Source organism: Mastigoproctus giganteus, chromosome 13, assembly GCF_048544385.1.
Source record: "Mastigoproctus giganteus isolate SK-2022 chromosome 13, ASM4854438v1, whole genome shotgun sequence".
Taxonomy (NCBI): domain Eukaryota; kingdom Metazoa; phylum Arthropoda; class Arachnida; order Uropygi; family Thelyphonidae; genus Mastigoproctus; species Mastigoproctus giganteus.
Genome location: NC_143587.1, coordinates 55,391,719 through 55,405,547, shown reverse-complemented (window position 1 = coordinate 55,405,547; position 13,829 = coordinate 55,391,719). Strand labels below are relative to the sequence as shown.

Sequence of the window (13,829 nt, the reverse complement as noted above, 5' to 3'; positions counted from 1 at the left end):
CAGAAAAGTCCAATAAACCAAATAGCATAAATTGTTTTTATTGTTTTACCTCCATGCTTAGAGATGTGCTTAGAAAAATAATAAATAAATAAATGTGCTTAGAAAAATATCACAAGACATTCAAAATTGTTTCTTATAACAGAACATATGATAACGATGAAAGTGTAGTGTATTTTAATGATTTGAATTGGTAACTAATACAATTTACATTATAAAAATGACCTTTTAGAAAGATAAATAGATCAGTTATAGAGCGAAAATTTCAATTTCCGAGGTCTTGGAACTAATAACTTAAAAACAATATTTTATTGGGTTCACATTACTATATTTTCATGATACAATGATGTCTCTGGAACAGATTAATATTGTAAGGGTACACTGTATTGTATAGCTATGCACGTGGTTTCAAATGCGGTATTTATGAATGTTTAATATTCATTTTTTGCAATTAATGTTCATATTTTAGATTTTGTTGATACTTGATACTTTAAAAAAAACTCTTAAACCCGGGAACTCATAAAGCCTGTATTTTTATTGAACCTAGCCTGAAGTGCAATGGAAGTAAAGAGTTTTTTGATTTATGTGCCAAAGGAGAATGTTCTACATTTTTCTGGCCTGGTGAATGTTTTCCTGGCCATTGTTTTCCTTGTAGTGGCAATCCTTCGCTCGACTGTCCCACCTGCATAAAAAAACAGCAGTATTTAGTGTATCCACTTTGCATCCCAGTCAACAAAGCTACCACTTTTAAGTTGGCACAGATATTCCATTTTTATATTCTTGATATATTTTTTGCAAAAGAACCCGTAGGTTCTTGTATGTTTCCTTCATGTGAACTGCATGGCCCAATGGTATAGATGGATACTTATTTCCATTATGGAGTACAACTGCTTTGAAACTGATCTTAATTGAATCAATGAAAAGCCTCCACTGCTCAGGGACATGCTCCAGATGTAACTTCTTCAATCCAGGACATTGTTAAAATAAACCAAAATACCATCCATGGTCATTGTTAGATTGCCTCTTCCTATAAAGAGACACCGTGACATCCTTTTCAAGAAGATTCTGCTGCTGAAGTCGTGATCCTAGTAATCGAACCTTTGTTTTGGAGAGGTTACGAACATAAAATCTATGAACACTAAGTATTAACTTTAAAAATCGCTATCTAAATTCAAAATAAACTAGAGCTTGGCTAGAACTATAAAGCTACTTATAGAAAATAATTTAGTATAACAATTAAGTCAATAAAACGACTAAATATAAATGAAACTTAGTGTTCGGCAGAGCTGCAAAAATCTTGACCATCAATCAATCGCAAAAATCCTTTTCCAATCCTTAATCACAGTCAAATCCATAAGTTTCTGTTTAAAAAATATTGGTCGTGCAAAAGTAACAATTGTTTATGTAGTCTCGAGGTTCACACCCTATCACCGGAACAGCAAAAGGCATCGATTTATGACTACCTCTAATCCAGCCTGTTAATGTCCTTGAACACAAGCTACAGGAAATCTTTGGAGCCCATACTTTATCTTGATCTCTGACCTTACATCCAAAATAGAGATTATAGACTTTTCTCCCAAATTGTGATAGTGACTTCTGCTGCAATTTTAATACCACTTCTCCACAAATGTAGCAACAGCTTTCAGGCTTATTTCGGAAAGAACGCAACATATTTCATGTATGGTTGAGGTATGCAATACAGAACACAATTTAGAAAATTTAGATTGTTATTTTTAATTTAAACACAGTTTGCAAAATTGCACTAATGCACACAACACTTGTTTACAAACACTGATTCACTAAAACACTTGTTCACTCTGCTCACCACTCACTCTCTGAAACATACACTTTTTGGAATACGAAAATGCTTGCTTGGTGTAGAACCCACTCATATATATACCAGTAGAGAAGTTCTAGAATGCTCACAATGTTTTTAGATAACCCTGTAGAAAGTTCCAGAAGCATCCTGACTCCCGACCTTTCTTTCGCACATAGCAATGTTCTAGAACAATTCAGAACATTTTCAGTGTTGTAGAAAGCTCCTGAATGCTCTAGAAATCTCTCAAATGTTCTATAAAAAAATAAATAGATAAAATAGATGGAAAACATGATTAAACCAACTACAGGTCTTCGTTTTCAGTCATTAAACTACGATATTTGAAGACTCAGGGTGATGAGAACTTTTTAATCAAATATATGAGGTTTTGAACATATTTCTTACAAGAATTTTTCTAAATTATTTCAGGGAGAAAATTAATGCCTAATTGTGTAATCTTTAAGTGCTCTCTATCCATGAGTTGTAAAAGAAAGTTGTATTGCCCTATTTTAATTAATCGTTTTGGTAATTGAAACTAGTGCTTTATGGAGAATCTTGTTATGATTCTCAAAATTAATAAAAAGTAGTTTCTTATTTACTCTTTGCATTGAGATTATTTTATGCTAGTATGAAATGAAGACATATTTATCTATGATTGTTATATTATATTTTAGGGTCAAGCCTGTGAGGAATGCAATATCAAGGTACATAAACACTGTGCCACCAAATACTTCAGCAGAAAAGAAACCAGAGAGTGCACTAATTGCCATGCTGAGTGGACTCATGATATTGGCCTAAGGTCTAGTGTTCCTAGTACACGTCATCTTAAAATATGAATGGATTGTTTTTATCGGGATCCATTTAAGATAAAAAGAAATTTTTATTGCATACTGTGTGATTTTAATTGTATGCATTATTAATTATTATTTAGCATCATAATTCCAATCAAAATTATATTATTATACACATCAGTAAATACAATCAGTTAAGTGTTAACCAGTAAAAACAATTTAATTACAAATAGATACTGTAGCTTTCGAGACAAATTGTCTCTTTTTCAACAGAATTTGAACTTCAAATTCTGTTGAAAGAGAGACACAATTTGTCTCGAAAGCTACAGTATCTATTTGTAATCAAAGATACAATCAGTTAATATATTAGCAGCTTAATCATTATTCTTCCATACTCATATAATGGAAGTTAATTTTTTTCCAAAGGTAGTCGTGTGGGAAAAAATTGTCTGTACACATGTATATCATTCAAACTGCAATTGTAGTAATCTGAGGGGAGGTGGGAGAATGCTTACTGATCTCTTTCTTCAAAACTACTATAATATTTTGTTAGGTACTTTAATAGTGGTACTTTCAGAGAACTGTCAGTTGGTAATAAGTTAATTGATCTTGTCTTAACTACAAGTCACTTCTAATAAATTCATTTCTTCAACAAATTGTTTTGAGGGGGGAACAAGAAGTCTTATAACAGTAGGTGGAAAAGGTACTTTACGATACCAACTTTGACCTGATGTGGGACAAAGGATTTACCTTACAAAAGCATTTTAGTGTAATGGGTCAAACTGGTCCAACAGGAACTTATATGGACATGTAGCTCAGCTCTTCAATACATTAAACTTAACTTCACTTACTTAACTTCTGTCCTGAAGCATACTTCCAGTTATTTTGGTCTCTGGCCTCCCACCACATATGGCAAGAATATTAGATTTTGAGGTAGAAAAATAGAATGACAGGAAACCAGGTGTTTCTATTGGCCAACTTCAGACTGGGGAACATGAATATCATTCCATGGAAACTCCCTTATAGCCTTGCTGAACTTACAAGTACATTGACTCAAATTGTACCCTGATCCCATTTTAGCTATACAACTATGTTGTATAGTTATTTCCAGGCCACTACAAGACCAGTTACAGAGAAATGAGACACTAGAGGAATATATTTGAGAGTTCAGCTATAATGAATGCATTTTAGTATGACTAATTATTTGGTACTGAGACTTTTTTTTTTTTTTTTTTGGTTTTTTTTTTTTTTTAGGAGCATTAGCAACTAAGGCCATATTGCTCCGGGAATATGCGGTGGTCATTCCCTGACCTTACCGCATCCTCCGTATTTGGTGATGACGGGCTCGAACCCCGGTCTAATCAAGAAGCGTGTGCTACGCACTACTGCTCCTTCCCACCTGGCTACGGAGGCGCATGTACTGAGACTTGTCACAGACATTCTTCCTGGTATGACAGTTTGACTTGCTACATATAGGCAGTTATTTTTACTCTAATACAACTTTTTATTTACTGATATATTACAATACCTTTTAAATATTAAATTTTACATGGTGCATTATAACCTAGTCATTTTTGCACCATAAAATCCAAATCCAAAACTATAAAACCTTTTGCTTCAGAAGTGGTACTTGCGTATATGTTTGGACTGATATTTGTTGGAGACTTCCTAATTTAAATCACCTCTTTTTGTTTTCCTCTGGCTTCAAATCTCTGCAAAATTCAAGTTGCTTCTATCATTCTCTTACTATATTAATTACTTGGAACTGTTTGACCTCCTTTCTTTAAAACTTGACTTTCTCCAGTATAACTTTTTTTAGCTGTGAGATAACTTTCCTTTGCAATTTTATTGTTTATACCTCCAGCTGGCTTAGGTTTTCTAATTATGTGGACCTAGCTAGTCAAAGATGTTGAGACTTTTGCAATTACTAATGACCTAACAGCTTGTTCATTTACCTACCAGGATACCAGACAATCCTAACTGCATCCTGAGAACCTTGCTCTTTTCCTCACGAACAATTTCAACATACATTGTTAGTGGTCCTCTAGGCACTTCAGATCACAACTTGGCCTCTTCCACAATGGAGTCTTCTCTTGTGGCCATTCTCAGCCTTGTGTCATTTGGCATTAAGAGTGTGAAATGGGATGATATGCATGATTTCTGTTCCTTGTTTTCTTGGTTGAATCGCTGTTTTAAATCTTCCAGTCCCAATGTTTGCTTAAATCATTGTCAGTGAATTATTCTTGCAGCAGTGAAATCCTTTATTCTCTATTGCACTATGAAATCTCCTCTATTTTAACTTTCTGCATTATGGCCTCAGCTGCCAATGTGTCATTAAAAACCAAATCAATTGAGCAACAAGATCTAGAAAAATGAGGCAGATGGTCTGAGAAATGGCAAGTTTAACATTGACAAATGCAAGGTACTGCACATGTGTAGCAGTAATCCCAGATTAATGTAACAACTGTGTGGTATTTCATTCAGTACTGGGAAATGAAAAAGACCTCAGGATAAATGTGCAGTCAGATATGAAGTTCTTAGAGCATTTCAGGCAGACTTCAAGCATAGCTCATGGGGTTTTGTCAATGACATACAGGAACTTTACTAGCAGGGATAAATGATTATCCCATTTTACAAGGTGGTGACTAAGCTGCATCTTGAGTACTGCATACAGGCCTTGAGGCCACATTTTGGGAAGGATATAGATCTGTTGGAACGGGTGCAGAGAAGGGCAACAAGATCGGTGAAAGAAACAAAAGAGTTTTCTTCTCAAGATAAGAAACCCTTCATTTTTGTAAATTGCAGTATCTGTAGACTAGACAACTGTGAGGTGATCTAATTGCGGTGTTTAAGGCTTTTAATGGATTAAGCAAGCTCAGTGCTGATGGCATTCTTCGTCTTGCTCAGATGAACAAGAGGAGGTATGTGCCCTACACACATGAGGGTGCATGAATTCAAATTGAGGAGGATGGTTGTAGGATAGATGCAGAACTTTGTCTTCAGCCAGGAGATGGTTGATTATTGGAACAAACTTCCATCTGTTAGTGGAAGTGAGCAGTTGGAATAAACTCAAGGAAAACTAGACAAATTATTGGACAGGATGGGGAAAAGGATACTGGGAGGTAAGAACGCATCATTTTCCACTACTAATACTAATCTGTCTTCCCTCTGATCAATAATTGCCAATGTGGATTCCATTGGTATTCATCCACTAGTGTTATATTAGCTTATGTTACTCATCTACGGACAAATTCGATGATAAGTTTGGTGAAACTCGAACAGTTACTGTTGACATTCCAAGGCTTTTGGTTTTCTAAAATAAAGGTGTTCTAAACAGGCTTGCACCTCATGGTTACCATCTGTTTTTTTGAAATTGGGTAACCAGTGTTCTCTCTGACTGCTGGCTGTAGGCGATGGTAGATTGGTCCATAATTTCTCAACTGATTAGCATTAGTAAAGGCACATGATGCAAGAAAGCAAGCTTATATAGCATCAGCCAAAAAAAAAAAAAAAAAAAACACACACCCTTTTCATTTCACCCATCCACTCGCTCCAAATGTTTGTCTAGTTCTGCCTTGAATCTAAGCTATCAACTTCTAAAGTGACAGATGAAAGTTTGTTCCAGCAATCAACCACCCTCTGGCTAAAGGCAAACTACCGCACATCTATCCTACAACTGTCTTTCCTCAATTTGAATTTATGCCCTCTCAGGCGATTATTCTGAGGAAGAATCCCATCAGCATTGAGCATGCTCAAACTATTCAAGGCTTTATACACCTCAATCAGATCACCTCGCAGGTGCCTACTTACCGGACACTATAATTTGCAAAACTTAAGCCTTTCTGTACTCATTCAAACAGCTCCACATCTTTCTTAAAATGAGGCCTCCAGACCTGTATACAGTACTCAAGGTGTGGCTTGACCATTGCCTTATACAAGGGGATAATCACCTTATCCCTGCTAGAAAAATTCCTGTATATAATATTGAGAAGACACCATGAGTTACTCTTGCAGTCTGTCTGCACTGCTCAGAAAACTTCATATCTGAAAGAAAGGTCCCTCCATATTAATGTTTGATGTTGATAAAGACCTCTCACCCCAACAACTGGCCGAGGAAATCTTTCAGTGGAACCTCCGAGGCATCCCACAGGGAGAGCAACAAAGCCTAGTTCAAAATATTCTACCAAGAGAAGAACCTTCGAAGTCACCGCTTCAGGGAACATGTGGCTGTCCCTAAATGTTATCGCTGCTGCAAATTCGGCCACACATGCACACAGGTCATCTCCACTTGTGGTCACTGCTCTGAGAAGGGGCATGATTTCACCAACTGCCTGAATAAGACAAAAGGGCCAACCTGTGCAAATTGCAAAACACTGAAGATTGACCATGCCCACTCAATTAGGGAACCAAAATGTCCCACGTACATCAAGACAAAGAATTTCCACCAAAGAAGAATAGATTATGGGGGCATGCCTTAAAAACTACAACACCATGCTAAAAATCTTCCAGCAAAACGCAAAAAGAGCAAGAGCAGTGGCAGAACAACTCTGAAAGAAAGCAGAGGAGGAAAATGTAGACATCTTAATCCTGCAAGAGCCCTATCCCCACACTAAACAGGTCAGAGGTCGTCCTACGACTTATAAAGTCATTCAAGTAGATGATGACACCCCATGGGCAACTGTTGTCTTCCGTAATCCTAGTCTCACAGCAACTCAACTAAACCACTTCTGTATGGCCTGAGCTGCATGTGCCCATTTCATCGGCCTGCTGGGAACACTCCCAATTATTGTGGGGGCGGATGTCAATTGTCGCTCACCTACATGGCACAGCACCACCCCGGGTCTGCAAGGAACTAGAAATGGCCAGCTCCTTGAGGAGTACATGGAAAACTCTCCATTGGCTGTGCTTAACATGCCAAATAAACTCCTTACCTATTGTAACACTGTGGGAAGAGAACGTTGACGTCACCCTTGCTACAAAGAACATCAGTGGTACATTTTGGACAGTTCAAGACACCTGGATAAGACGTGGGTCTTATCAGAGTGATTACCTTTCAAATACTCTGATCCCTAATTAGAACACCAATAATCAAGCAACAGCTAAACAGATTTGCCATCAGCAAAGCAAATTGGGACCTCTTCAAGGAGTTGCCAACTACAGCTGCTAGAACCCAGCACCAAAACACCGGCTCACATGGATCTGGATGACCTACAAAGGAAGGTGACCAGAATCATGACCCAGGCTAGTGACGCAGCTATCAAGAGAAAGCCAGCCCCAGGAGCAAGGCCATGGTGGATACCAGAGATACAGGCCCTCAGGAAGGAAGTCATCAGGAAAAGGAACAATTTCAGAGATCCATACGATCGTGGCCCCCCTGCGGAGGTGGAAGCCTTAAGACAACTGTATAGAGAAGCAAGGAACCGCTACTTAAATCTAACCATACTTAGTAAACGAAAATCCTGGGAAAATCTAGTGGCTGGGGAAGGGAACGCAGACCCCTGAAGAGGTGTATAAAATCACCAACTAACTCCCCAGAGGGGAGGTAATTACCTCTACTTGGTCCCCACAGGGCATCAGCCACTACATGGGATGAGTCAATTTGGAACATCTTAAATGTCATCTTCCAACAACCAGAAAACCTGACCACACCGGATCAACTGCAACTCTGCCAAGACAACGATATCTACTACATGGACCTGACAACCACCATTCACCCTTGAGGAGCTCCAGGCAGTTGCAGCACTTATGAAAAATGGCAAATGCCCAGGTCTGTACCTAATAGACCCAGAAATAATTAAATATACTGTTGAAATAGCACCAGAACTCCTACTCAATTTAACTGTTGCCCCAAAACGCTTCTTCCCATCTGACTGGAAAATAGCAAACCTAAAATTGATTTTGAAGGACCCAACTAAATCACCTGCCAATCCAGACCTTACCGGCCGATTGCCTTTTGCTTGCTAGCAAACTATTAGAATGTTGCACGTCAGAATTCAACGACACTATAATGAAGCGACTCTCTCAACGCCCACAACGCCCAAACAATTTGGCTTCAAACCGGGATTCTCTCTACCATCGACGCCCTTCAGACGCTTATTAATGTGGCTACAAGCTCTAACAAAAAGTACTTTCTGGTCATATCAATCGACTTCGCAAGGGCGATCGACACCATATGGTGGCCGAGTGTCCTTACCAGACAGAAAAGCATGCGTGCAATCAACCTGTATAATGGCATCAAAACGTACTTATCAAACAGGAAGATAGAAGTAAATGACCCCTACAGAAAGCTCACCAGACCGGTCTTTTGGGGATGATTCCAGGGCTTGGTCCTGGGGCCACTCATTTGGAACCTTATCCTAGATGAATTCCTGGCACTGGACCTGGGAGAAGTGAGACCCCAGGCCTTTGCAGACGACCTCATTCTTACTGTGACGGCGAACTCTAAAGTCCAGCTGGAGATAATGGCAAGTAGGACACTCGACTTGTTGAAAACTTGGGCTGTGACCCATTTCCTCAGGATCTCACCCAACAAGACTTCACAATACTGCTCAAAGGAAACCTTGACCCCCGTAGGCCACCACAAATTAAAATTGAAGGTAAAACTATTAAATTGTCCACACAAATTAAATACCTGGGGATTATCTTGGACTCCCATCTCTCTTTCCGACCACATCTAATGTACATCAGAAACAAGATTCGGAAATACTCGGCGATGTTCGCTAGAGTCTCCAAAAAGGACTGGGGGGCCTCAACAGACGAACCCTGTAACTTTACTACAAGGCCAGCCTTATTCCAATTATAACGGAATCAGGGGATTCCGTTATCCTGGACACAAGGGATGATTCGAGTCGTCCAGTGTGGACGCACGTTTTCCGCGCTCCTGGGTTTTGTCTCTGAATATGTGTTTACAGTGCCTGTTAGTTAATGAAAAGTGTACTAATTAGAAGAATTACTACAGTGGATCTCAGGGTGAGAAACTTTTGATCATTTACTGGGAACTTTGCAGGTTATTTGCGTTTTCTATCTGTATCCTTTGTTGCCAGACCGTACTGGTCACCATGCGGCTGACAGCAGGGCTATAGAGAGGCACCAATTACACTGTGGTTGCCACGCAAATACCCTGCACTTGACTTGGGAGGCTCGTGTGACAATGGAATGTATACCCCCTTGTGTGACAAGAATGTGCAGCATTCCCCCTCCGGCGCAGGACTTAGTGAGTAAACACATCTACTGTATTCCTTCAGTTGTGACCTTGACTGCCGCATTTCACTAATTGCGAATGTCCATCTTGCAAAGTAAACAAAATCTTCTGCGATTCTCTAAAAGACTATAGTTGCGAAATCCTGAAAAATTGTATTGCCCTTTTTTTTTTTTTTTTTTTCTGGAATTTTGCGCTGAACTAAAACCATGTCAGATTCCGACGTTGAATATATGAACAGAGACCGCGCAGACGCTGGCAGACGCACTAGAAATGCTAATCTCCTTCATGAGAATGATGAAGCTATGAGAGAACTAAAGAGGCAAAAAAGCACGCGGAAAGCTAGAAGGACAAGACATAGATCTGGCACAGAGTCCCCCCCTGTAAGGGATATACCTGGGGACCCAGGTAGGGATACATCCAGCGGATCGGATACAGATAACACTGATGACAAGGAAGAACCACTACAGGGGACCCCAATTGACCAATTCCTAAAACTGCGCGACATCCTTGAGAAATATATGGCCAAGAAGACCAACAGAATCACTGCTGTCACTCGCACAGGCATTATTAGAATATGGTCGAAACTGGAGGGCATTGTTTACCATCTGCATACAGATAACGAGAAAATGTCGGCCAAATTAGACCTACTCACACAAGAACGGGAAAACAAAATGCTACAACGCCCCCGTTCTTTTACCGAGGCGTTGAGAAATGGCACTTCATCGCTCAACGAAGAGGTCCCTGTGCAAAAAAATACTATCAGGAAATCTGACAAAAGAACAGCTAAATCGCATGTTATCCTGGTGAAACCCACACAGGATACGCAACTAACAACTAGCGACGCAGTTAAGGATGTCTTAACTAGCAACCTCAAGGAGCACATGAAAACCCTAAAGATCAAAAGCATAAGAAAAACCAGGATGCCTGGTGTTATCATTGAAACGGATACTAGGGAGGAGGCACAAACTATACTAAAGAGTTCAGAAATCTCCAACATAGGATTGAAGGCAGAAACGCCAAAACGAAAAGGACCTTCCATTATCCTCTTCGGTCTGGACAAGAGTACTACTCCTCAAGAGCTAAAGGAGGAAATATACTACAAAAACCTTAGCGCGCATACAGGCTCGTGTGACAATGGAATGTATACCCCCTTGTGTGACAAGAATGTGCAGCATTCCCCCTCCGGCGCAGGACTTAGTGAGTAAACACATCTACTGTATTCCTTCAGTTGTGACCTTGACTGCCGCATTTCACTAATTGCGAATGTCCATCTTGCAAAGTAAACAAAATCTTCTGCGATTCTCTAAAAGACTATAGTTGCGAAATCCTGAAAAATTGTATTGCAGAGGACGACGTTGATGCTGACATTATACCAAAACATATCACGAAGTCTAAGTCAGCTGCTACAGTAAACTGGGTAGTCGAACTTTCCCCCAGAGCGTGGAAGGTTATTAGCCAACATGAGAGAATCTACATCGGATGGGGAAGCCACCGATTCAAGGAGTACGTTCCAGTTCCCAAATGTTTCAGGTGTCTGCAATTTGGGCACACATCGCACACCTGCAACCAACGGGTCCCAACGTGTGGTCACTGTACCCAGCAGGGACATGAGTTCAAAGACTGCCCTAAAAGGGAGGAACCAGCAGCTTGTGCAAACTGCAAACGGTCTAAAATACCCCACCTGCACTCCGTCAGGGATGCAAACTGCCCTGTATATATAAAATTTAAGGGAATATACCAAGACAGAACCAATTATGGATAGACGGTCCACCCAACCACCAACACAGAAGAAGCTGAATTTCTTGCAGATAAATGCACAGCATGCCAGAGCAGTGGTTGAACAAATTAAATTAAAAACAGAGGAAGAAAATATTGACATAATTATGCTCCAGGAGCCTTATGCCTACAAGGGTAAGGTCACAGGTTATCCAGCTTCATACAAAATCATTCAAGGTACTACAGATGCACCACGGGCCGCAATCCTAGTCAGTAACACTGAAATCTCTGTAACTAAAGTAGCTCCACTTTGTACATCCTTTAGTGCCTGTGCTCAAGTTCTTACTGCCATGGGATCCTTACATCTGCTCTCACTCTATAGCAGACCTGGTGAAGACATCTCAATTGCGATCGCCATAATACAAACAGCACTTGACCTTCTCCCAGGGGGTAAGCTACTCATAGCCATGGACGCGAATGGTCGCTCTCCCCTGTGGCATAGTCAAACACCTGATCGTACGGTCACTCGAAATGGGGAGGAACTTGAAAACTTCATCCTTGCCTCCAGACTACAAGTACTCAACCAGCCTGGAAATCTCCCCACATACAGTAGCACCCTCTGGGAAAGTACCATCGACATCACCCTGATCACGCCGACTATTTCTGGAAAGTTCAGCAAGTGGAAGGTTAATGAAGCATGGACCACTTCTGATCACAGAGCAATCACCTATTCTCTTGGCCGCTCCGTGGATCGTATTCCCCCAATACCAAGGGATGTAGTGCGATTCTGCACAAAGAAAGCTGACTGGCCACGCTTTCAAGCCGAACTTGTAAGAAGACTTCATGAAGATTCTTCACAACTGAATCACATCACCTCTGAGGACTGTGCAGTTTCCCTCTCCAAGACCATCAAAGAGGCCTGTGCTATGGCAATCCCCAAGAGAAGGCCCTTCAAAAACGCAGTCCCTTGGTGGAATGCTGAACTACAAGATATGAGGAAGAGAGTCCACCAAGCTCGTAAAACTTTTCAGAGAGCCCGTGCTCACCTCCCACCCTTGGAGGTCGAAGCCGCAAAAGACAGTTACCGATTCTTAAGGAACAGTTACACTACCATGATTAGACGCTGCAAAAAAGCCTCATGGCAGAATCTGGTCTCGATCACAGGAAATGATAACCCCTGGGGAGTTGTCTATCGTATCGTTGTGAACAAACTCCCTAGAGGTGAAGTCCTCAGTACAACTGTAAAACCTGATGGTTCTTCCACCTTCACGTGGGAAGACTCTGTCCATAACATGCTAAATGCCCTCTTTCCAACAGATGATGCACAGCTAACTGAAGAGCAACTACAGATTGTTACCGCTAACGATTCTTATACAACAGAAAATACTGAAGAACCATTTACAAATGACGATCTAAAAGCTGCACTGGACAAAACTAAAGAAAATAAAACTCCTGGCAATGACCTCCTGGAGGTGGATGTTATCAAGAAATTTGCAACCTACTTCCCTAACACCATGCTCGCCACTTTCAACAGATGCCTAATGGAAGGCCACTTTCCTGCTATCTGGAAGGAGGCATGCCTTAAACTCATCTTGAAGAACCCAGACAAACCACCTGAAGAGCCAAAATCTTACAGGCCAATTGCTCTCTTGCCAGTCCTAGGCAAACTTCTGGAAAGGCTTCTCCTCAGCAGGTTGTCAAAATGCTACTCTAAAGAAAACCTCATTTCTCCACTTCAGTACGGTTTCAAAGCTGGTTGCAGCACTGAAGATGCTCTTCTTAAATTAATATCTACTGTTTCAAGCACTCAAGGCAAGTATGTGCTAGCCATCACAGTTGACTTTGCTGGAGCGTTTGATCGGCTGTGGTGGCCAAGTATTCTCAGAAGACTCCAACAAGCCAAAGCACCGCTCAACCTTTATAGCTGTGTCAAGGAGTACCTGAGACACCGCACTGTCCATGTTAGTACCAGGTACGAGTCTGTCACTAGCCAGGTCTCCCGAGGCTGTCCCCAGGGCTCGGTCCTGGGGCCTTTCTTTTGGTCCATCGTCCTGGACGAGTTCCTTGGGATGGACTTGGGGATGACTCAACCCCTTGCGTTTGCTGACGATTTGGTTTTGGTGGTGCATGGTGACACAAGAGCTGATTTAGAGGAGAGAGCAAATTGTGAACTAACTAAGCTCCAGGATTGGACAGCCATTCACCGACTAAAGATCTCGGGAGAGAAAACCAAATCTATATTGCTCAAGGGAACGCTTCAACTACGAAGACCACCGGTTATCAAAATTGACAACACCTCCATAAAATT

The 13,829-nt window shown here is 40.8% G+C and overlaps 1 protein-coding gene across 1 annotated transcript in view; it reads left to right on the top strand.

The window, feature by feature from the left end:
• Positions 1-2,649, top strand: part of Nse1 (SMC5-SMC6 complex component Non-SMC element 1) — a 45,023-nt gene extending 42,374 nt beyond the window's left edge. The window contains exon 6 of the mRNA XM_090387251.1: positions 2,488-2,649. Coding sequence (XP_090243377.1) covers positions 2,488-2,649 — 162 coding nt within the window. The remainder of the gene's footprint in view (positions 1-2,487) is intronic.
• Positions 2,650-13,829: the final 11,180 nt, after the last annotated feature.